Source organism: Sebastes fasciatus, chromosome 13, assembly GCF_043250625.1.
Source record: "Sebastes fasciatus isolate fSebFas1 chromosome 13, fSebFas1.pri, whole genome shotgun sequence".
Classification (NCBI taxonomy): Eukaryota; Metazoa; Chordata; class Actinopteri; order Perciformes; family Sebastidae; genus Sebastes; species Sebastes fasciatus.
The window spans coordinates 2,366,622-2,381,448 of record NC_133807.1 but is presented as its reverse complement, the minus strand read 5'-3'; the positions used below and the strand labels follow the sequence as shown (position 1 = coordinate 2,381,448).

The following is a 14,827-nucleotide window of genomic DNA, read 5'->3' as shown; positions in this document are numbered from 1 at the left end:
GAAATGGACCAGAAGCCACAGCTCACCTCCTTCCTCCTCCATGTCCCTTTGCCTTTATACTGTGTTGACCCTTCTCTCCACCACCTGTCCCCCCTCATCATCCCCCACTCTCTTTCTCCACCCTCCTCCATTCACAACTTCTACTCATAACATTGTACCCCCACTACCACCGAGCAGAACAGGCCTGTTTGAGGTAGAAGGACCGTCACTATGCCAATGCCAGATTATAGCATCCCGTCTCACATGCAACAGGGACTCAAAGGACCAGTTTACCCAAAACTAGATTTTCTCTGTTACTACTAGTGGACATGCAGATAGTTTTGGTTTCATTTGCAGAGTTGAAACCGCTGAAACTTCTACCCCTACCCAAGTACAATGAAAGCGAGTGAAATATCATTTGTGGTGACATTTGAAAAGCTCTCTACCTAGAAACAATGTCCCAGTTGTTTCTAGACAGAGTCCCAATGTCCCAGTTGTTTGTAGACAATCCCAATGTCCCAGTTTCTGAGAATAATTTTCATTGGGGACTATTTTCAAACCATAAAAAGACCTGTAAAATCTGTGCTAGTGAGGTCTGCGGATTATCCTGAGTGGCTTGGACATTGTTTCTCAAATGACACGTTATCGTCTACTTTTTCCAGTGTAAGGTTTTACACAAACGCTGACCACACCTCTGTTGTGATTGGGTGGAGGCACAAGTCTCATTGACGGATATTTCAAAACCTCTGCAAATAAAATCGAAACTATCTGCCTGCCTACAAGGTGAAAGTGTTAATATATGCATCTAGTTGTGTTTTGGCTAAACTGACCCTTTAATCAGACCACAAACTGAGTGCATTTAACTATTTTATCCCAGTATTTGTTGTGTGAGTTGTCAATGAGAAGAGTGGCGGAGATGGATATATTTCGCTCAGTTCTTATGGCGTTAGCGCTAACATCTATTGAGTTTAACTCCTGGGTTGTGTGAGCGTGATGTCTGAGAGTGTCAAAGCCACATAGTGTAGATATAACACTGATAACTCTCAAAAGCTATATCGACTTTTGTTTGTACAAATATCCCTTTTGTGTTTTACTTTGTCATTAGACTTTAGCTAACATTCTGAGAAAGGCCATTCAACAAAGTATGACAGGCTAGTGTAGTAAGATCTTTATATGTTTATCACGTTATCATATGCAACAGACATTTTCCTGCCAAGAGTTAGATGGAAAGATTTATACCACTCCATATGATAACTAGGAAGCTACAGCCAATGGTATGGTTAGCTTAGCTTAGCTTAGCTTAGCGGAGACTGGAAATGGGGAAACAACTAACCTACATGTCGTTCTTATGCTTCAGTTTTTGTATGAATAAAACAAACAATGTATAGCATGCCAGCCAGGCTAGCGGTTCTTTCTAGTCCTTGTGCTAAGCTAAGCTAACCGACTTCTGGCTCTAGCCATAAAACAGCAAATTATTATTTTTATACTGTGGTTTTTGTATGAATAAAACAAACAAGATGTAACATGCTAGCCGGGTCTGAAATTAGCACCCGCCACCCGCCAAATGCGGGTAAATTGTTGGCAGTGGCGGGTAAAATCGTCAGGCCATCCGCCACTTTGGCAGACAGGGAAAACGCTAGGGATGGGACTAGACTAGACACTGTGAGCAACAAATCCGTGTTTAAATCAGCAGGACGAGAGTTACTAAGGTTAGCTGTTCGCAGCAGGTGGGCAGCACAGTCCTGATTGGATAAATAATGGAGCTACTAATGTTAACGGATGTGCCATTGAGTTATTATTATGAGGCGTTCAAACACTGCTCAGGAAAAATTACTATTTTACAACTAAATTAAATTACAACGTTGTCATGAATTATGACCTGTTTAACTTCATAACACTAGCTCTAAGCAGCTTGCTAAGATTTTTTTAATCAAACCAAATATTTAAATAATCATTTGAATTGTGTTTTTATGCAAACAACCACTATAGATGACAATAACAAAGTACAGTACAGTACTGTGTAGGCTACAGTACCCTCCCTGCCCCAGAAATAGGGCTCCCCCAGAAGCCATGGTGTAATTCGTACACTGTAATTTACCGTGCATATAATGTTTTTTGTGTAAAACATATCGAACTTTGAATGACATCAGATCTAAAATTGTTTTCCTTCATTTAGCGCATTTCAAAAGTGGCAGATACAATTTCTGAGTGGCAGACAAAAACAAATACTTCCCTGCCACAGTGGCAGGAAGTGAAAAAAGTTAATTTCAGACCCTGCATGCTAGCCAGGCTAGCTGTTTCCCCCTGTTTCCAGTCCTCGTGCTAAGCTAACCAGCGTCTGGTTCCAGCCGTAAAACAACAAATTGTTGTTTTTACGCTGTGGTTTTCATACAGATTAAACACGTGTTTACTAGTGTTTACTACGAGCTTTAGAAGTAATGGTAGCCGGAGTTTGTTACCTTCAGAGAGGGCCAGGCTAGGTGTTTTGCCTGTTTTCAATCTTTGTGCTAAGCTAACATTAAGCTAACCAACTTCTGGTTGTAGCTTCATATTAACCGTACAGTCACGACAGTGGTATCAATCTTTTCATCTACCTCTTGGCAAGAAGGAGTCTAAGTTATCTCCCAAAATGTCAATCTGTCCCGTTCCCATCATTCCCCAGACACTGTGAGTCCACATCCTTCTGCGTTGTCTTCTTGAGTATTGCAGCAGTGTAGCCACCCATTCTTAAATCATAACCACTCACTCTTTGGCTTACAGCATTTTCTACCGTCATGATGGGTACCATGTTAAATGTATTTACAATAGACTTCATGTATATCTCTCGGGTTTAGTATTTGATTCTGTGAAATCGCTAAGTATTCATGTGTTCTCCAATCTCTAACCGTCACTCCCACTCACATGCTGCCATTTTAATACCGCCAGCAGTAATGATGTAACTATTTTATAGACACTTGCTGCACTCTATAACATTAAAATCCCCTGTTGCCCATTATTTAACCACCCTTCTCTCTCTCCCTCTCCCTCATTCTTTCCATCTCTGTCTCTGTCTTTTTCTCTCCTCCATTGTTAACTCTTCCCTTCTCCCCTGTTTGGCCTTTCAGTGCAGCACCATTTGGCCAGTGTGCAGGAGAGGAAGATTAAGCATGAGAGCGATGGAGTGCAGTTTCCTTACCATGGTTAGAACAACATTAAACATTATACTGTGTACATGTACTCTACTTGAGCTCACAGCACCCTCAACTTGTATACATCTGTCTTTTTTTCCCCCCAAGTCTGTTTGCACTTCCTGTGAGCTGTTCTGCGTCTTCCATTCGTCCTTTCTCTTCTTCTCTTGTGTCTTGTGTTCTCTGGCTATGCTGCCGCTGGGTGGGGTTGTTTCTGCCAGATGTCTGCTGTTGTCCACTGTGGGTTTTACCAAAGCCTTTTGGTAGCCCAGTAGCTCCATAACATCCACCGCCTGTCTGCCTCAAAGATGTAAATCTGTGAAAGAAATCCAGGAGGATGAACACATCCCCGGTGCATTAAACAAACATCTCTGGATCACTTTTATCCTGACATACGCTGTCTGACAATGTATTTTCAATGTGTAATTATGTGCATTATCATATCCCAAAACCACATCGTTGTGACACACTCAATGCATACAAACAGTTTTCCGAGGCGGTGTGAATCTGTCAGCTGAGTGCTGTTGGGTGTTGTAATTTTGTTGTCGAGCCCTGAGAGAGAAAGCGATGAAAGACGGGAAGAGGAGGGTGGTGTGTCTGAATGAGGGTTTGTTGAGTTGCAGCGGTAGCCGGCTGTTTAGACGGCGCTGCTGAGTGGCGTCCCACCTGCCGTAGGCCTGACTCAACCGTCTCTGAAAAGACGGCGCAGGATAAAAAAAACAACATATGACCCAAACAAACAGGACTAAAGGCACTCAGGTGTGTCATCAGCGCACAAGGCGCCTTCTGTCTCCAAGACATGCTTACTCACTAACATGCACATTTACAAACGGCACACACACACACACAACTAAATTTCTCTGATTTACATTCACACACACGTAAACACACACTCCTCCAATCTGGAGAGGAGCAGCGTTCCGGTCCAGATGGCGCCTCCATGTGTCTACAGCGAAGGGAGCTACTGGGTTACAGCAGACATCTGTTCTGGTGATGGTGGTGGTGGTGTTGGGAGTGAGAGATGAGGAGGGGCGGAGGACAGGAGGAAGGGAGGACGAGGAGGGAAGTGGGGAGGTTCCTCCGCCTCTGCCTGCTCTGGAGGTGATCCTCTACCTGAATGAAAAGCTCCGAGGCATAGCAGGTGATCATGTAATTCATCATTAAGTCTGCTGTCTCCCGCTCCGCTCTGCTCCGTTCTCTCCTTCTGCCTGCTTGCTCCTGCTGCTCCGGGGTGGGAAACCCCGCTCTCAACTTTTCAGTAAGGGTGGGTGGGGAGGGTGGGGGTGATATTGACAGAGAATTCCAGCTAATTATTTGGTGTTATGGGCTAAAAACTGTGGTGTGTGTGTGTGTGTGTGTGTGTGTGTGTGTGTGTGTGTGTGTGTGTGTGTGTGTGTGTGTGTGTGTGTGTGTGTGTGTGTGTGTGTGTGTGTGGTTGTGGTGTTTCGAAGGTGTCCTTGCTCTGCCCGAAGCACATTACCTCAGTGTTTATGAGTGCTAATGATGTGTGAGGTAGTTAATGAGGGACACAGCTCTGTTAATGTACATTGTTTCTGCCTTACCTGAATGACGAGTGTGTGAGCTTTCTTTTTGTGTGTGTGTGTGTGTGTGTGTGTGTGTGTGTGTGTCTGTGTGTGTGTTTTTTGGTGCACGTGCTAGCGGACCAGTTCTGCGACAGTTAGGGGGGCTTGTGTGGTCGCCAGCTTGTTAGCGCGGCAAGACTAGAGGGTCATGGGAGCAATTGGCTGCCAGTCTGCTTGTGCAGTGTGCCGGAAGCAGGACATAGAAATAATGTAGAACAAACAACTGTGTGTGTGTGTGTGTGTGTGTGTGTGTGTGTGTGTGTGTGTGTGTGTGTGTGTGTGTGTGTGTGTGTGTGTGTGTGTGTGTGTGTGTGCGCATAGACTCACACACACACACAGATTAAGGGAGAGATCAGAGTAACTTCTGTTAGCTTTATCAGACAAAGCTTTCATTGGGCATCTGGGCCTCATTTGCCGCTCCTCACTGAGAAGCCACATAGTACCAGATATGTCGGCAAGATACAGACTAATTAGGGGAAATCGCAGAGACTAAAAACAATATGTATAATTTAAGGCTGTTTATGCATAATAAGCTGGTTATAATTGAACTTGTACCGCGGTGGCACGCAGCCATCCCTATACGTACCACAGAGGAGCAGAACAGGCTTCAGTGCAGCGATGCGTTGAATCCACAACGTGTTGGGGTTCAGTTTGTCTGTTTTTAACAGTCTGAATGAGCAAGGAATTCAAATGATTTCACTCTGACTCTCAGCACCTCGTGTAAAATTGTACAGCAGCCATAAATAGTAAAATAGCACTGTATTTAACTCAAAGGCCTTGTTCAGACTGCCAGCCCAAATCCCTTTTTGGGCATTTCCAGATTGTATCCAGATTGATTTTTAGAGTCTGGACAGGAAAAAAAAAATGTATGAAATGCGACTTTTGCAAACAGGATCCAAACCACATTTGGAGGTGGTTTGAAATGCAAATTCCAGTTGGATTTCTACAGATACATCTCAGTCCGGAGGCTTTGGGATTGAAATACTGACTGTTGTTGTGATGAAAAGTTACTAAGAATATTTACTCAAGTACTGATGTACAATTTTGTACATTACAATTACTTTTCTTGATTGTTTCTATTTAATGCTACTTTATACTTCAACTCCACGACATTTCAGAGGCAAATATTGTGCTTGTATCGTAGACTGTATATAAGAAGTGGACGTAGTCACCGCGACGTCACCCCATTGGTTTGTGGCCTGCTGTTTTGAAGCCTAGAGTTCGGCATTTTGGCCGTCGCCATCTTGGTTTCTTGGAACCAGAAGTGACACAAGAGGGTGAAACTAAGAACAATGGAACGCTGTATAAGATATTTTTAGGCGACCGAAATGTTACAATTAACTGTGATGAAGTGAAAACACACTGTGAAAGGGTTAAAGTTCTAAGACGAAATTACAGACAACTCCCAGACCGGACAACACTGTGGTAGCGACCTGTCAATCACAAGATTGCCCCGCCCTAAAGCGTCCCCTGCTTTATGGTCTATCTGACTATAAATGGGACCATAATTTACTAAATGAACATCATGCTGTATTGAAGAAGACTTGAAACTAGTGATTGAGACCATAAACTCATGTTTACAATGTTTACTGAGGTCATAAATCAAGTGAGAAGTAGGCTCATTTTCTCATAGAGATTCTATACAATCGGATAAATCAATTATTTTTGCAACCAGAGGAGTCGCCCCCTGCTGGCTATTAGAAAGAATGCAGGTTTAAGGCACTTCAGCATTGGCTTCACTTTTCAGACCTGGAGGTTGCCCACTGGTTTGCATACTATAAATATGTCCAGCTGACAGCTGTATAGTTACTTTGCAGATTAAAGTTTTATATACAAATAATAATACCGTATATAAATTAGTAACAGCCACAGCATTAAAATGCTGCTTACATGTTAATGCATGAACAATTATAATGCAATAATATATATGATATATTTCTGGGAAAGTGGCCATTCCGAATAATGAGTACTTTTACTTAAAGCTACTACTTCTACTTTCATTTTGTGTTGATATTGGCGCAGTCCCTGTGAACAAAAGAGGTAGTGTTTCCGAGCACCAGAGTCCCTTTAGGTGACCTCTCATTTTACTGCAGCAGGGACTTACCTGTGCAGTCCTGGTTCTGGTTCTCCCGTACCTCCCTTCTTTTGTTAGGAAGTTCAACAGCTCATAATACCCTCTCTATTATCTATTTTATATTGCTGTGAAAACACCTCCTTCAATCAACTGGATTTATTGAAGTTTCTCACCAAAAATTACATTTTACAAGATTACATTTGAACACATCATAATAACGTTATAATTTACCTTCGCCCAATACTTGCTGAATTGAGCCTGAACGCATCATAATGTAAATCAGTGGCACCTTCTGTTAACGTTAGCTGTTATCTCCCTAACAGCTAACTTTAACTAGCTCTCATTCTGCCGATATCAGCTCAGATTTGTTGTTCACACTGTAGCATTATCAGGGAAAAAATAGGGTGCGCCCCCTGAACGTGTCCATAGTGAGATTACTGCGGCCCAAACACATTTACTATTGTCCCCAGGACACGGTTAGTCTTTATAGTACCGAAGTATCAGTTCTCGTGATATCCCTAGTGTTGTCTCCCAGCGAGGACTGGTGGAGCCGCGAGGTAAAGCTCTGCTTCCGGCCGGAGGAGGAGCCGCCGCTGCCGGGTGCGAAGCTCTCCATCTCTCGCCGGAGCTCCGACTGCAGGTCGAAGGCGGGCTGGTCGCTGCCGGAGGCCCCGCTGGAGTCTGAGCTCAAGGTTCTGGTAAACCTGCATGATGTCATGTGATTTTGCGTGGAATCCGACCCGGTGAAACCAATAACAAGCATTAAGAATAACAATATAGAAATAGCCAATCTTCTCGCTGACTGTCTTGTTTGCTTATTAAGGTCATATCAGTAGGCATCAGTATTACATTGAGACTGTTTCATAACCAGTTAAATGTTCCTCACAGTAACTTTCAAATGTCAATGTCAAATGTTGAATGCAGGACCTTGATTTAAGTGCTTTTACTTAAACCTGCAATAACTCTTTCCTGCCACTCGGGGGCAGCAGAAACTAGTTGCAGACACTGACATATTATCACCTTTTAAGTTGTTATGGTTAACATGTTAGCACGCTAACCGTGCTTGAGTAACCATGCCTACTTTACACATCCAGCAGATACCTAGCATAAATACGAATTTGAAACAATGATGATGAGAACTGTGAGAGTCAATCAAAACAGAGAAGTTAGGGGCAGAAAAACAAGTTAAACCAATCTCTAAATGTTTGTAGAGCCCATACACAAGAGGTCATGTGATCCCTTTGATTACAGCAGCTTTAAGTTAAGGATGTGAGTATGCCTTCCGCTAGTAGCTCGTCAAAGTTTTGCATTGCAGCAGCAGGTGCACTCCCCGTGCAATAATTTAGATTGTAATATATTACCAAGCAACGGTCCAAACACACCATCGGAAGTAAATTCTCAGTGCCAGATGGATGGCAAACCTACGCTTCTAATGTTCTGCTGACTGTAGCAAGCGGTTTATTCTTTTTATCTCCTTGAAACTTTTTATGATCCCTTTTTTGTTTTAGAGTGTTCAGCTGTTCTTCTACAGTACTCCGCTTTGTTTCTCTTTTGACTAGGCCATATATCTTGTTATGTTCTTCATTAAAGACACGTGGAATTAGAGCCAAACGTACAGCGTTTGAACAACAATAAAAGCGTCATTGTCTTCTAGTTGGTTTAAAAGCATCTTGTGCCCTTCTGTCTTCACACAGGCTTTTTTTTTGTCTTCATAATTCTAGCCGTAAATAAAATTGATCTCACCCTGCTCATTGTATCCGCTCCTCCCACCTACACGCCGAGTCACATGATGCGCTGAGCTGAACATAAGTGCCGGCGCCCACCTTTTTCTATACTTGTCGGTGCCCACACAACAAGCACAGCTGTGCCCATGCTGCCTATGAGCATTGTGGATAAATAGTGATAAAACATTTCCCAGTGTAGCATTAAAGAAAAAGCTTTTCAGAAATCTGCTCTGTTAGACTTTATATGCTTCGCTCATAAAATCTATTTCCATGTCTCTGTGGGCCATGTTGAAATTACCCACGTCTTTATTTGAGTGTGTTTGTTTTATATGTGTGAATATTGTGTCGTTTGGGGCTTTCGCTCGCCAAGGTTGTTTATCACTTTATTTTTTTCGACCAAATCTGGAGCAAACAAAAAGTCAAGTAGAGAAAAGCAATGAGGTCTGTGTCTCCACGCTGATGTACTTTTCTATACTTTTACTTCCTTCATTATTCGCTGTTTTTTATGGATTGTTCTTTCCAGAGTTTTATTTCAGCGTATATTCAACGTTGCGGTTCCCGGCAGAGGTCAAACACACCATTTGGCGCTGCTCCTCAAACCCTGAAAGTCTAAATTGTGCCTTTGGATTACCATACATCAAAATAAATTCCCTCAGTGCCCACCGCACAAGGCCTTGATCACAGAAGAGAGCCTCTTTTATCTGTGGCTCTCACACTTTTGGCCATGTTTCTGGTCCGCTGGTGAGCCCGGCCTATACTTAGCGTGCCCGTTTTTACCAAACCGAGGGATATTTCATGCAGTCCTTTAGCCTCAGTCGACATTTATAGACAGAGGGGGACACTTTAATATGTTTGTCTATGTGTGTCGGCCATGCCTGCTCTTCCATCCTCCTGCCGCTCTCCCATCCAGCGCTCGCTTGGCAGCTCGCCCAGTGCTCGCCACCCAGAACATCTTGCGTGTGTGTGTGTGTGTGTGTGTGTGTGTGTGTGTGTGTGTGTGTGTGTGTGTGTGTGTGTGTGAGTGAGTGAGAGTTCAAGCACTTCTTTATGAAATACTGTATTTCTTAAGGCAGTAACATAAAATACCTGAGCGTCAGATATTGCAGAAGGGCACTACATCAGAGGAGCCACTGATGTATGTTTTGGCATGCTCTTCTGCGGCTATATGTAGCCGCGTAGCTCATGCCGGCTTTGGCTTGAAAAGCACAGTCTGCCCCAGATATGAGGATCCCATTCATTCTAATGAGGCATCCTGACAAGTGCTGTGAGTAGGTTGGTTGGCGTGTTTGTTGCCGTCAGTGCTCCTTTGAGATCATCGTGGTTTGGGATTAGTCAGATAGTTTGGAGACATCTTTGAATTAATTGAAGTGGTATGCCCCGTGAGTGAAACCAGTGAGTAGGACTTTGCTGGTTTGTTCACTCCAGTGGTGACCACCATAGTTGGACCGCCATCGCATTTCCCAGCTCTCCTCTCTCTTGACACTGTGCCCCTAGCCTCCCAACCTCCCCGTCCCTGCCCTTCTTTCACCCGTCACCTCCCTTCGCTCTGAACCCCTGCTGCTTCAAAACATGGCCTCTCCCCGGACCCCTCAACCCTCAATCTGACGGACATGGTACAGCCCGCTGCCTGTGCCCAAACATAGAGTATTGGACAGACAGATTGTGAGAACCCATCTGTATGTTAAGCCAATCAACAAATCAATGAATGAATCAATCAATCCATTGATTTCAATCATAATTCTCAAAATTAAAAAGTGATAAGCTTTTTTTTTTCTTTTTTTTTTGAGTAGAGTCGAAGTAAGAAAAAGCAGCCATGTTTGATTAAAACCTCGTCTCTGTTCTGCCATTTTGTTGATCCCCTTTTTGCCAGGACTCTCATCGCCTGGTTCTCTTAAGAAGCCGGGGAAATTCGATTTCAGCGCCCTGTCCTCCCAGACGAGGTCCCCCCGCATGGCGTTCACCCACCACCCACTGCCAATGCTGGCGGGAGTGAGACCAGGTGAGACCAACCCAGCTCCAGATCCCCCCTGATCGCCCCCACCCCCTTCCTCTCCCCCCCCCACCTCACCATCTCCTCCTACCCACCCACCCCACTTCTGCAGTGCCCCACACCTTACCCCTGGTGCAAAGGTGGGAGCTTTGTCTTTGGGAGATGAGAGGGGCTGGGCAGGTAGCTCTGTAGGCTTGGGCTCACCTGATCTGCCTGTTCTGACCTTCTAGGTCACGCTGGTGACGGAGCTTCTAGGGAGTCTGGGTGTGGTGTGTGACTTTTCTGGGTCTGTCTGGTGGATGGCTGGTGGTCTCTAGATTTCTATGCGGATCACTTTCTTCTTCTCAGAGTGGAAGAACTGGACCGGGGGGGGGGGTTGCTGCTTCCTATTCTGTCTCATCTCTGATGCACAAATGATTGAAGCTGCTTGTAAGGCTTTCGTGCTCTTATTTTGCCATTTGTTCTAAATGACACTTGAATCTAGTGTCATTTACTCGTTGTCTCCTGGCTTATCTTCTCATGTTTTATGACAATTGACATTGTTTTTTACAAAATTTCTGAAACTTAGGTAAAAGTTATTAAAACTAGGGCTGTTAAAGTTAACGCGTTAATAACGCGTTAATAACGCGTTAACGCAAATTTGTTTTAACACAACTAATTTCTTTAACGCATTAACGCAACTTGCAATTTTTAGGTTGTAGCGGGCTTTAAAGCTAGAGAGAAGATGCTGGCATCATATGAAACTACAAAACCTGATGAATCCATCGGTACCAACCATGTCATACTAGCTTGTCACAAAGGAGGTTAAATAACGCTCCAAACTCGCTACATTTTGGCGAGAAAAAACTGTCATGTCCATTTTCAAAGGGGTCCCTTGACCTCTGACCTCCAGATATGTGAATGTAAATGGGTTCTATGGGTACCCACGAGTCTCCTCTTTACAGACATGCCCACTTTATGATAATCACATGCAGTTTGGGGCAAGTCATAGTCAAGTCAGCACACTGACACACTGACAGCTGTTGTTGCCTGTTGGGCTGCAGTTTGCCATGTTATGATTGGAGCATATTGTTTTATGCTAAATGCAGTACCTGTGAGGGTTTCTGGACAATATCTCTCACTGTTTTGTGTTGTTAATTGATTTCCAATAATAAATATATACATACGTTTGCATAAAGCAGCAGATTTGTCCACTCCCATGTTGATAAGAGTATTAAATACTTGACAAATCTCCCTTTAAGGTACATTTTGAACAAATAAAAAATGTGCAATTAATTTGCGATTAATCGCAATTAACTATGGACAGTCATGCAATTAATCATGATTAAATATTTTCATCGATTGACAGCCCTAATTAAAACCTAATAAGGGAATCAAATACTAAATAAATAAATAGGCTTATATAATAGATATTTTTTTTAAGTATCTCAAATGCAACAAAACCAACTTCAAATGCAACATTTATAATCAAAAAGAAGTAGTTCAGATTTATTTTGTTTGTTTCATCAGATTGTAAATATTTTACATTTGCAGATAAAAGATGAATAAGTGATGACTGAACAGCGTTGCTAAGTTTTGAATTCTGATGGAATTTCTTGGTGGAAAAGTGGTGTTAATTGTACCACTTTAATGCTCCACACCTACAATTAAAGTTGCACCAGTTTTACACATGAAGTTCAGTTTAATGGGAAAACAGCTTTCTTAATGTCTTCTGTGGCTCTGAAGAGAGTTTTCCAGAGTGAACAGAATATCCCTGATGATGTCATAGTGATGTCACCGGGGTTATATTTGAGATTGAGATTTAACATTTTGAACATTGAGCCTGCGTTACAAACGGGAACTGTGGGGGTTTGAAAAGGTTGGCATTAACGAGGCAAGGGGAGGATTATTGAAAGATACCGTTGAGTTGCATTATGGGAAATATAGGATCCAGCTTTTTTTGGAGCCTGACTCATAACTAGAGACCAAAACTCAACATATCTCGGCTTCTCCTGCTTTGGTTTGGATCATTTCTTTAATCGTGAATCCCCCATCTTTATGGAAGTACAATACCAAATCATTGGGACCTTAAATCTTAAGGCTGAATTACCAACCAGCTAAAGTAGAGGAACCGCCTGGGACTCCAGATCTCCAGGTTCACTGTCTGTGTGGCAATTGGTTTGTGGTAGGAATGTGCATTCCAAGCAAAAATACTATTGCACGTTGACACAACGTCGGGGTGCGCTCGCGGCGGTGCGTGGGGTCTGCCCGGGGAGGGTGGTCCAGTGCCAACAGGCCTGGCACGCCATTCGGAACCTTAAACCATGATTGCGGCGCGGCGGCCTCAACCTGGTCGCCCGCCGTGCGCCTCCGGGTACCCAACTCTCCTACCTCCTTCGGAGGAAACACGGGGCTTTGTGGAAGCGGCACACACACACACACACACACACAAACCCCTGCGCTGACAGAAAAGGGTCGAACTGAACTTGCAACACAATTTTTACCGGTAGTAACGTTACTACCAGGCAGCGCCTGCAACGGTTAATACAAGGGAAATATATATTTTTTAAGATGGGACAACTAGTCGCATGACTTCGATTTTTTTATAAATAACGACAAATAATAATCTAAAATCATAAGTCATCCCTAGTTTGTGGTAATTTCATGAATTGCAATTTTGCTTGGGAGTATGTAAGTATGCACCACTAACGCCCAATATCAACTGAGGTTATCTGGGCCTTAGAGTGGGTCTTGAGGCCCCATATTTTATAGGGTCCCTGTGTCAAAATGTTGTTTTAAGGTGATACTGATACCATACCACGGTGTTTAGAACAGCTGGCTCTACTGCACTCATCAAACAGAGAGTTAGAGGAGCGCGGCCCAGCAGAGCAGACTGATCCGGCCGTGGCTCTTTCCATTTCACTGTTCCCTATCTTATTTCCTATCTTTTTTTACTGCTTCTTTCCAAATTCTTTTTGACTTGCTTTTCTTCACAGTGTGTGAACAAATTGATCTCTATGTGGGTGAGCACATGTTTTTATTCATACTGGCAAGGGGCGGAACCAGTGTGAACCAGCTGATCCTCCACCAGGCTGAAACAAGCAGCTCGTGATAACATCAGATATCAAGCAGAGCCAGGGGCTCCGATAATAAATCATCATTCTTCATTTTATCACCACGGCACAGATCGAAAAAGAGACTTCCTCCTCTTTTCGGAAAGTGCACGTCTGTGAATTCACCCAGTGAGGGAGCTCACTGGAGATAATTACCCATGTGATTTAGTTCTGTAGCAAGCCTACATCAAAGGCTTTTTGAGCCGGCGAGCAGATGTGCAGCAGTGAGGTTGACCGCTGTGTCATTAAACCATCCTTCGTGGTTGTTGACAGACCCTACGCCTCTTGAGGTGTAGCTACAGCAAATGCAATCTCCACACACACTCATACGCTGACATGCACACACATACACAATAACCCCATCCTTGTTTATGGCCAGCAGTTGTGATTTATACAGTTGTGATTCTTTTTACACAAACACTTACAGTGCGCAAGCTGGAGCTGTTCCTGCTCTGGCGTGACCACATCATCAGCGTTGTTGTTTTTCTGTGTGGAAGACCAGATCCAAAAGGATTTAGGGGTTGGTGAGGTCGAGTTGAGGAGTGTGCTAGGGCTAGCCCCTCACAGTGGTGGTGGTGGTGGTGGTGGTGGTGAGTCATTAAAAGGAAAAGATGGATAAGCAATTCAAGTATTTAGGTAAATGTAATGGATAAACAGTTGAAATAGCTAAAAATAAGAGATAAATGGTGTGTGTTGGTGTGGTGAAAGTTAAAGTAATTGATAAGCAGTTGGAATAGTTAGTTAGCTAAAAGTAATGACTAAATGGTTGAAATACACTGCTCAAAAAAATGAAGGGAACACTTAAATCACACATCAGATCTTAATGAACGAATTATTCAAGTGTAAAATCTTTACTGATGTACATTGTGTAATTTGTTGAGAACAAAATGACGTAACAACGGTCAATGGAAACCAAATCATCAACCTGTTGAGGGCTGGATTCAAAATCACACCCAAAATCAAAGTAAACAATTGATATCACAGGCTGATCCAACTCGCGTGAATTTCATCACAGCAACTCATAATGTGACTCAGTAGTGCGTACGGCCCCCCCCCCCCAACCCCACCCCGCGTGCCTTTACATGCACCCCCGACAACGTCTGGGCATGCTCCTGATGAGTCGGCGGATGGTGTCCTGGGGGATCTCCTCCCAGACCTCGATCACGGCATCAGAGAGCTCCTGGACAGTCTGTGGCGTTACTTGGCGGCGTTGGATGC

The 14,827-nt window shown here is 43.6% G+C and overlaps 1 protein-coding gene across 37 annotated transcripts in view; it reads left to right on the top strand.

Moving 5' to 3' along the window:
- Positions 1-14,827, top strand: part of nfixb (nuclear factor I/Xb) — a 202,959-nt gene that overhangs the window by 167,273 nt on the left and 20,859 nt on the right. For 21 of the 37 annotated variants that reach the window (XM_074657269.1, XM_074657260.1, XM_074657257.1 and 18 more), the window contains 2 exons: positions 3,084-3,158; positions 10,398-10,526. The exons of 6 other annotated variants lie outside the window; for them this stretch is intronic. In XM_074657269.1, the coding sequence (XP_074513370.1) occupies positions 3,084-3,158; positions 10,398-10,526 (204 nt within the window). The remainder of the gene's footprint in view (positions 1-3,083; positions 3,159-10,397; positions 10,527-14,827) is intronic. 10 more of the 37 variants (XM_074657286.1, XM_074657287.1, XM_074657292.1 and 7 more) reach the window with 2 other exon arrangements.